Source organism: Chrysochloris asiatica, unplaced genomic scaffold (assembly GCF_000296735.1).
Source record: "Chrysochloris asiatica unplaced genomic scaffold, ChrAsi1.0 scaffold00167, whole genome shotgun sequence".
In the NCBI taxonomy this organism is placed as follows: Eukaryota; Metazoa; Chordata; class Mammalia; order Afrosoricida; family Chrysochloridae; genus Chrysochloris; species Chrysochloris asiatica.
This window is the reverse complement of record NW_006408685.1, coordinates 2,077,126-2,087,494: the sequence shown is the minus strand read 5'-3', so window position 1 is coordinate 2,087,494 and position 10,369 is coordinate 2,077,126. Positions and strand designations below refer to the sequence as shown.

The following is a 10,369-nucleotide window of genomic DNA, read 5'->3' as shown; positions in this document are numbered from 1 at the left end:
ATATATATATTCCTAGTGTTGCGCTGTAGGATCAGCACTGGACTGTGGACTGCAAGGTCAGTTTGAACTGCAAGATCAGTGATTCAAATCCACCAGTCATTCCTCAGGAACCCTGAACAGGGTTGCTATGAGTTCGAACCACCTCGACAGCACTCAATAATGACAACAACATATTGTTGTTGTTAAGTGCCGTAGATTCAGTTCCGACACAGAGCGACCTTGTATAGGATTTCCGAGGAGCAGCTGGTGAGATTGAACCACCGACCTTGCAGTTCAAACAGCTTTGCAGTCTGGTGCATTAACCCACAGTGACACACATATATACAAACAATTCAGGGAGGTTCTCCAGTTTGTAGTTAACTGAACAAAAGTGTGTAAAACCAACCATGATCTAATGATCACTTATGTTTTATAACTTTGAACAGATGGGGATAATACATAAATTAGACAAATTCTGTGCATCTGTTTTATATGCATTCTACTTAAAGCTATGAAGGATAGCTAAAATAATAATAAATAAAACTTTCTTTTTGTGACTAAACTCAGATCACTGTATCAGAAAAAAACAAAACAAAAACTTCAACACATCTGCAATGATCTAATTTTAGGTTGATAATCCTTATCTGTGGAATATTAGTATAATTTATTTGCTCTAGTGAGCTTCCTCATTCATAATAGTCATATAACTTTTTTTCATTTTGCAAATCAACATAAATTTAAAGAACAAATGTCTTGATAATTTTACACAGCCTTCCTCAAAATTCTCTAATCAGTTAACACTCTCCCAAGTTTGTGGTTTCCATTTTTAAAGTTTTAAATTAATATTGGTAATAATCTACACACATAAATTGGAACCTTCTTTATGGCAATAATGCAAATGACTATTTAAGCAACACGTTTACTAATTACTATTGTTTTTCTTTAAAAAAGAACACAATTAAAAAAAAGAAACAAAAAAATAATGCATTTCTTTTGTATTCTTCCACAAATGTTTAACTGCTCTTATTTTCTTTAAAATAATACAGCAATTGTAAGAAAACATTCATTAAATAGTGAAGTAAAAAGCACACCAAAGAGAGCAAATAAATACTCAATTTGAATCTTAAGAGGTCCTATTAACTGTATTTTAACTTTCTATGATAAATGCTATATGTTTTTAACATTATATAATAAAAATTTAATGTTTTCCCATTAATTATATTTTAATTTCCTCTGTATTTTGATCCCTTTGAAATCAGGGATTATAAGTGTTTTCTATTCATTTAACAGACAAAAGGAATAGTTGTTAAAGAGTCATTTAATTATGCAGCAAAATGTTACATTAATATAGTTCTAATAGGCACCCTATACAAAACTGAGATAAATTTGACCTTTAATCAAATAAATTAGCATGTTAATAGCACAAAGAACTTTATGCCATCCTTAACACACAAATTTTATAATTTCTATGCTTATTGAGTGCTGGTATGGCACTGTAGGATAAGCAGTGGACTGCTAACCACAAAGTTTTTCACTACACAGTACTACCTACAAGGAAATAGTAAATTAATATGGTATTACATATTTCTACCACAAATGGAACATGTGCTTCCTATTGCTTAAGATGGATCCTAACATCAGTTTGTAATAAATCCTGGCTTTAATTTAGTCTCCTTTCTATCCCATACCTTTTCCCACCTATCAAGTAGAATCCAAGCACTTCTTAAGTTTTTAATGTAGTTTAGAAGTCAAAACATCTCTGTTCTGGTCTCATGTGCCTCTATTGCCATTTTATATTGACATATGGGAAGCATAGTAAAGTGGTAGGAGGAGTACTAGTCTAATAGTCAGGATTTCTCAGTTCCTAATTCAGTTCTGACCTTGAGAAGTCATTCAACTTTGATTTCTCTTACTTTTAGTGAAATGGGTTTAATAGGGCTTTCTTCGTCTTCCTCATCATTAACAAGTCTGGGCTCTCCAACCATTATGACAAATGGATGGTATTATACAAAAAATGAGGAGTACTGGTATGGCACTGTAGGATAAGTGCTGGACTGCTAACCATAAGGTCAGTAATTCAAATCCACCAGCCACTCTTTGGAAACTATAAACTTGCTATGAGTCAGACCATTTTCACAGCACTTAACAACAACAACATAAAGCTAGCATTTGTGCTTTCAAAGGCAGATTTTAGGAGAACTAAAATCTTTAGCATATGACTGATATGTATATCTTTCTCTAAAACATTTGCTCTTAATATATATGGTTGTGGTGGTTATGTGCCATAGAGTCGGTTCTGAGTCATAGCAACCCTGTATAGGGTTTTCGAGGCTGTAAATCTTTACGAGAGCAGAAAGCCTCGTCTTTCTCACATGGAACAGCTGGTAGTTTCAAACTGCTGACCTTTAAGGTTCGCAGCCCGATCCATAACCACTATGCTACAAGTTATGGCAAATACATTCCTATGTTTCAACTCCTTGTGAGAACAGGAGACTTTGGTTTAGAGTTAGTCTTACAAGAACTAGAAATGAAATAATAGGGTAAAGGGTTTGTTAAAATTAATTCACAAAATCAGGGTGAGTTAAAAGTGAGCATGAGAGGATGATACCATTATACCATTCACCAAGAAAAGATTGTCTTTACTGGTCTTCGTTTTATTTAAATTATAAATATGGTTTTGTTTTTGTATTTTTTACGACTAATAAAGGCATGTGGTTAATGTTTTCAGGACTCTTCCATTTTATAGTGCCACATTCTAAAAATAAGTACCAGACACTTTGAAGAATGACCCCAAAACAATGCTCTTCTCTACATAAAAAAGACTCAAATATTCCATGCCTCTGGTAATATAGTGGGTTACACATTGGGCTGCTAAGGTCAGCCATTCAAATCCACCAGCTGATCCACAGTAAAAAAGATGAAACTTTCTTCTCATTTATGGATTTACAGCCTCAGAAACTATACAGGATCTCTATGAGTCAGAACCTATTAAACAGTGGTGTCACCACCACTACCATCCTGCAATGTTCGATGTTTCCTCTCAAATTAGTTGCTCCTTATGTATACTGCTGCACTAATAACTAAAGAGACCCCAAACAATCTTTAGCTACGGTTACATATTTGATTTGAGAATGTAACATTCTGAACAGGTTTCTTCAAGTGAAGGAGAATTTATACAGTTAAGTAAACATTTAATTTGGGCTGAAGCTAAAATTTAAGTTGACCATTAACTACCACATTATTTCATCTCAGCATAAACCAGATTAGGAAAACATGAACTTTCAAAGATGATCTTATTTATTGCTAAACAATAAGTACCGGAGTGGAAGTAAAAATTTTGTGGTGGTGTAAGGTAAACACTGGACTGCTAACTGCAGGGTCATCAGTTGAAATACACCAGATGCTCCTTGGAAACCCTATATAGGACCACTATGAGTTGGAACTGCCTGATAGCACCTAACAACAAACAACAATTAAACAACATGAAGTAAACCTGGAACTCAATTTTTAGCAGGAGAACTCATTTATAAAACATTACAATTAGTTCCAGAACAAATTAGCTACCCCTAAATAAATATTTGATAATCCAAAATATGCCAGTGATGAAGCCTATTAAGTCTCAAGGAAGATCTTTAGTGTACATAATTAAGCACTTGGAAGAAAGCTCTGGGTAGTTAACATAATAAATGGGTTTCATTCTAGATATAAATTAATCCTTAGAAAATTTCATAAACCTATTTCTTAGTAGTTAATATATATATGTATATATATAAGAAGTGAGTAGTTGCTTTCAAATTACCAACTAATCAGTGAAGGAAATCTCATCCTGAGGAGAAATTGTAATCATTAACAATGAATTTGTCTCATATAAAACAGTATAGATCTTTATGCATGTTTTACATTGTGGATGTAAAAACAAAAACAAAAAACTTTCTAAGTTTCTTGTTTATTTAACCAGCCATGCATGTCACTGCAGGTTGTAAGATAGTAGAACATGCACAAGGGGCTCATAAGCATGTTTCAGAGTTGGTTAACATTATTTATACTATTTTTATATTGGAAGTATCACCCTTAGAGAATGAGATAAAGCTGTAAATTACTGTAAAGATGCAGTTTTGCTCATTTTTGTATAAATTCATTTTTAACAGAATGAGAGTCACATAAATTGACATTTGATTAATAGTTAAACATTTCAAAATACTGCATTTATTACATAAATATTTTGTGTATAGCACAGAAAAATTCTATAAACAAGTTTGTAGTTTTCAGTGAAGTACATTGAGTAGATTTTGAAATTTCTCTGCTGGATTAAAATTTTGACCAGGTCTTATTGTTTTTTCTATGCAGCTTGAACACTGATGCTGGAACTCCAACTGATCATAGGCACTGATAGAGTCCTTTAGAGTTACCTGCTTATTTAGTGTTGTGATTCTTTAGAATTCATACTCAAATTCTTAAAATATGGAACATTTTGTTACTATTTGTTCATCATTGATGAATTATGCACATACAGGAAAAATGTGCTAGAGTGGGCTTTGAAAGTGTTTTATGAGATAATCATAATAATGATTAAACATGATACTTTACAATTCTGTAACTTCTTTTTTTCTCCAAAGAGTTCCTAGTGCATCATAAACATAATCATATAAATCCACAAAAAAATCCCATTAGGGTAAACAGATGGAAGAATTTTTATGACAGATTACATGATATGTCTAAATTAATCCTTGATGTGAGTTAAGTTAAAATTCAGACACATTCAATTTTACTGTGAAGCAGCGTTATTTTTGGCTAACCTGGGATTTACCCGGAATCCTGACAATAACAATGGATCAATATTTGTTATCACAGCTTTGGAGCTCACCTTTCTGAAAGGAATACTTTCCCGTAGTAAATATAAGGTAATATAGGGAGCTCTAGTTTCTAGATCTTACCACACCTAGTTCATCTCTTGATTTGTTTATGATGGAACAAGTTATTTAACCTCTGTCTACTAGCACATTCCTAACCTTAAAGAAGGTAATGATTAAACAGATATCAAAGCTACTAAAGGACTTCTGGTTTGACTCTGTCAGATAAGCACTGAACTACAAACCACAAGGTTGGTGGTTCAAATCTACCAGCTGCTCCTTGGACACCTTGTCCAGGATTGCTGTGTTTCAGAAGTGGACACAACCTACTAAAAATACCCCTTTTTATTTTCTGCTATCCTCCCTGCCCCTGGGCCTGCTTCCTCTTTACTAAGCTATCAGCAAGCAAACAGAATGACAAATTTAAATCTAAGAATGGAGAAAAACAGATATGGATCAGTCACACCATCAATATTTTCAACTGCTCACCTTCTGGTCGAGATATGACAAATATCTAAGATACTCAAGTGACTAGGATTAAAAAGGATCATTTGGCATGAATTGTCCAGGAAATGGCCTCAAATATTTCTAATATTTTACTAACGGAGACCTGGCTACAAGCTGGTGGCAAATATCTGCCATCATCATTCCCATGCCTCCTAAGAATCTAAGTGCATTGTATAACAATGTGATAAATGGCACACTCTTGATTAAAAAGATGCAATGCCCCCTCTAATTTGCTCTCTTTGTATAAAGCTAAACCAAATATATTAAATAATGTTTATATCTCCTTTAGAATTAAGTTTTAATGTGATTAAAGCACCACTTATAGACAAAAGAAGCCCACTGACTTTTTGTACATTTTCCAATTATTTGTATTCTGTTTCCATACATAGATTTTCTGCAGAAATGCCAACCACACCTCACAAATATCAATATTGCATTCTAGTCATTCTTGTTTTCAAGAAATTTCTCCAATGGCACAAAAAAATTTCACTTTTGGTGCTATTCAGAGCAACAGAAAATCTCCTTCCATTGAATATTTGTTATGCTTTCATCTAATTCAGTAAAATAACATTAAATTAAAAATCAGTCATAGAGGAAGACTGAGGCAAGTCAAATTAAGGTTTATAATAAGTTGTAACAAAAATATAACATGAAAACAAGTCTCTTCATTTTATAATCAAACATAGCATATAGTGAACTGCAGGGGTAGTTGAACAGTATTTTCAAAATAATTAAGTCAGTTAAAAACTAACAAGTGTTATTTAACAAATATATTTGTTTACTTTCATTGAACTGTAAGAAGTCCTCATATGTTTTCTTCAAGTCTATCCATATGACACATGATCTCAGCTAATCCTCCTCATATGCTTCCAATATGTGCCACAGAAGATAAATCTCACACTTACTTAAGTTTGAAATTTCCATCTGTAGCCATCTACAGATAACCTAACTGATCAATGGAGGCTCATCTCCTGAATGGAAGGGGCCACACCAAGCTCTGTGCTCATGTCAGGATGTACAGTGCTAAAGGAAGGACTGTATGGGCTTTCTTTTTATTTTCTAAATGGTCACATTTGTACTATCACATCCCTCCTTTTACTTTTGCTCTTAAAGCAATAAACTCTATCAGTCAGCTCTTCCAAATGTCAGTCTGTGTCAGTCAGTTCTTGTAAGTTCCCAAGCTCTCTTATATTTTTCTGAGGAAGCTTTGTTCAGCGCTATTCCTAATCTTTAATCTTGTTTACATCCAGAATGCATATTAGATCATCTCTACTTGGAAATCAAGTACAAACTTTAAAAAAGATGAAACATTTATTCACTAATTAGCTGTTTCCTGTTTCTAATAAAGTGAACACACCATGTTTGAATTAAAATTCAGTGATTGTACTTCTCTATTTATGGTTCCAGATGTTTTTGTTTTATCTATGAGTTTACTTTGACAGCCACTACTAAATGATGAATCACTCATTTTATAGCTGAAATGCTTTTTGAAATTGAAATGTGGCAAACTTTAAGATTGATCCAAAGATCAGTTTCAGCAGATCAATACCAGTTCCTTTCTTATGATCCTTTAGTATTGGCATATGTAAAAGAGTAAATAGAATAGGTATCAACATTATACTACATGTTACACAAAATTCCACTTTGCTACTATTTTCCAAATTAGAAAAAAATGTTTTAGTACTATGAAATCAATTTTATTCTGTATAGAAAAATAGGATTCATGTTAAGGCTGTCTTCTTTCTGGCCTAACTCTTGTTCTTATTTGAATTTCTGAGCTGCTGTGGAAACTTCCTGGTAGACCTTGTAAACAGACACACTTAATGAAAGGTGTGGGTACACATGTTTGTATTGTTGAATAATGATAATAATAAAACAATAAAAGGGTGAAATCTTTCAAAAATGCTTTTCTCTAAGAACTAATACTGGTTTTAATTCCCATTCAATAATGTATTTATGTACCATGTTCTTAGAATATAGTGTTTTATTTTGTCATTGCTTTCAAGTTTGCAATGTTGACAATTTGTATTGCATGATTTAAGCTTTGACTATATTGCATAAATTTCAGTCCTTGTAAAATGATTATTATTTGAAGTCAAAGAGCTTTCTTTTTGACATTTAGGCTATGTCAACAGAGGATGAGGACTCCTAGTAGTGTAGTAGATTATGAGCTGGACTGCTAATTCCAAATTCAGCAGTTCAACTCTACCAGTATCTTCATGGGAGAAAAATAAGGCTTTTTGCTCCCATAAAGATGTGTAGCCTCAAAAACCCTATACAGGGTCACTATGAGTCAGTACCAACTCAATGGCACACAACCACCCCCACTGCCATATAAAGGATGAGATAGACTCCAGTTATAAGCAATTTTCTGGTTAATTTCATCAGAATAAATATTCTCAAACTCCACAAATGAGACTGAGAAAACTACAAGACAGTTTCCAAAGACCCTGCTTTGTTTTCCTCTGCTCTCTGGAAAAGTTCAGATGAATTCCATAGTCTCCTTGGGACTTATTTAATAATGTCCAGCTTTTCATCTAGTTTGTATGATTAATATAAATTCAATCTGTTTTCTCCTATTACGTTACTACATCTTTTTGCTTCCTGTGATTCCCTAGGAAATTCCACTAACTCGTCACAATATTTTCTTCATAGAATGAATGCATACTTTAAAGATATTATGCATAACATTAAAATTTGGTACATAAAAGAGGAATATTTCTTCCTGATAATTCTAAACACTGGTCAGAATAAATGGATAATTTCAACTAAAAAATATATTTGAAGGATGATACATTTGACTCACAAAGATGGACTTTAAGTGTTTCTCAAACAAGGGTGATGGATTTTTACTGATCCATTCACACTTTCATTCTTAGTTTCACTCTGTATAGTTTTTCGTTTGTGAACAAACAGCAATTTTTGTGATACAGCTAGACAGAAACTAGGTTTGTAAGCCCTGGCTACAGAAATGATCAATATTAAACACAAAGAGATAGAGTAATTTCTTAAACAATTTCAACTGTAGTTCTTAGACATACCAATAAATGTTACCTATCTACTGGACTGTGAGCCACAAAGTAAGCAGTTCAAGCACACCAGCTGCTTCTCAGAAATCCTATACAGGGTAGCTAAGAGTTGGAATGAACTCGACGGCACTAACTTCAACTACAACTATTTCTAAGATGACATCCGAAACCCTAGTACCATAGTGGGTTAACACTCAGCTGCTAACGAAAATGTTTAGTGTTCTGACACACCAGCAGCTTCACAGGAGAAAGATATGACAGTTTGCTTCCTTAAAGATTAACATCCTTGGAAACCTTATGGGCAAGTATACTATGTACTATATTGTTGTTGTTATGTGCCTTAGAGTCGGTTCCAACTCATAGCGACCCTCTACAGGGTTTCCGAGGCTATACATCTTTACAGGAGCAGAAAGCCTTATCTTTCTCCCACAGAAGAGCAGGTAGTTTCGAATTGCTGACCTTGAAGTTCGCAGCCTAATTCGTAACCACTACGCTACCAGAGCTCCTCCTATACTTTATAGTCATTATGAATCAGAAGCAACTCAACAGCAACAGATAGGATGACATGGTCTGTTTTAATTATTAATATTTAAATAGATATTGGTTTGAACAAACACTGATTAAAATGATACACAGAACTGGTCTGACTTCATGCAATATACATAGTCTCAGGGTTAAATTGGGGAGAGGAAATTCAAAATTCCTAAATGTACAAAGCTGCCATTGTCTTAGATCCTGACCAAACACTCCTCTTTCCTTATTTTGGAAAACAATAGAGATATCAAATGTACCATTATGTACAAAAGAAAAAGTGACAAATCCATCACTATAGATGTTATATTTTATAAAAAATAGTCTTTATAGGTCTTCGATAGTCTTTTTGGGGCATTCAGATTTTGTCCCATTACTCTGGAAAGAAGAACAGAAACCATAGCATGTAACTTGAAGGATCTTTGAAAACTCACACATTAATATAGAAATACTCAGAAATGTTAAATTGTACCAATACTAAATCAAACCTGATAAATCAGATAAGCTTAGGTTTCTGAAGATAGAAGTTTTAGTATTTTTAGCACATATCAGAATTGTTCCTCAGAACTAACTTGTTTTCTTTCTTTTAAAGGAGGTAACTATTACTGTTTAGCAATGGCACAACAATTTTATTCGGCCTGAAATGTCTTCGCTGACTTTACATAAATGAAGATGTTTGTGATTCCAGTTTATCTCTGACACTGTTCAACATGGAGTTATTTCACTTGTGTTTATTAGCAAACTTTTGTTTACTGAAACAGTTATTCAATCTATAATATTGCATAAACAAAAAGACATGTGTACATTTAAAAAAAAGGATATAAACTGTCCTTGCAATAGATTGACCAGTTTAAGAAAATGAGCTAACTCTTAATGACTAAAATAACTTTATCATTACAGATGATTTTCTATGTTCATTTCAGCTTTTTTTTTTTTTTTTTGCCTTTAAAGAAAAAAAAATGCAGTAGTTAGTATGTTAGAGATTAGAAACTTATCTGTGTATTTTTTTTCTGTTTTGTCATATATAAAGTTAAACTACACCTTCTTTTTAAAAATGTACTTGCTAAACTTCAGTATAAATAAAAGCATTGACTTTGTCAATTATCACTGAGTTTTTATTTTCAAAGTTGTAACTGCAATCATTAAAATGTGTAATATAATCATAGTGAAAACCAAAATAGAATGACTAGGAAGGTGTTTTCAATGATTCTTCTTAGTTTGGTTATTTCCAAACAAATATGAACACAAATCTGTTTAAATTCAAGTCCAAAAGGGATAATCTCTCCAAATGTGTTGTTGCTAAGACACTAAAAACCTGACCAAAGGACATCAATTTATTCAAAAGGGAAACTTACAGATCAGGATAGCAGTACTGCTTCCAGTGGCAGGCAGCTGGACAAGTGTGGTTCCACAACAAGGGAGCAGGCTGAAGCCTTTTCATACTAAGGAGTAGACAAGTTGTGTGTGTCAAGC

The 10,369-nt window shown here is 33.3% G+C and overlaps 1 protein-coding gene across 1 annotated transcript in view; it reads left to right on the top strand.

Annotated features, from left to right (window-relative positions):
• DACH2 (dachshund family transcription factor 2) overlaps positions 1-9,993 on the top strand; it is a 1,617,828-nt gene extending 1,607,835 nt beyond the window's left edge. The window contains exon 12 of the mRNA XM_006871308.1: positions 9,489-9,993. Coding sequence (XP_006871370.1) covers positions 9,489-9,538 — 50 coding nt within the window. The 3' untranslated portion in view covers positions 9,539-9,993. The remainder of the gene's footprint in view (positions 1-9,488) is intronic.
• Positions 9,994-10,369: the final 376 nt, after the last annotated feature.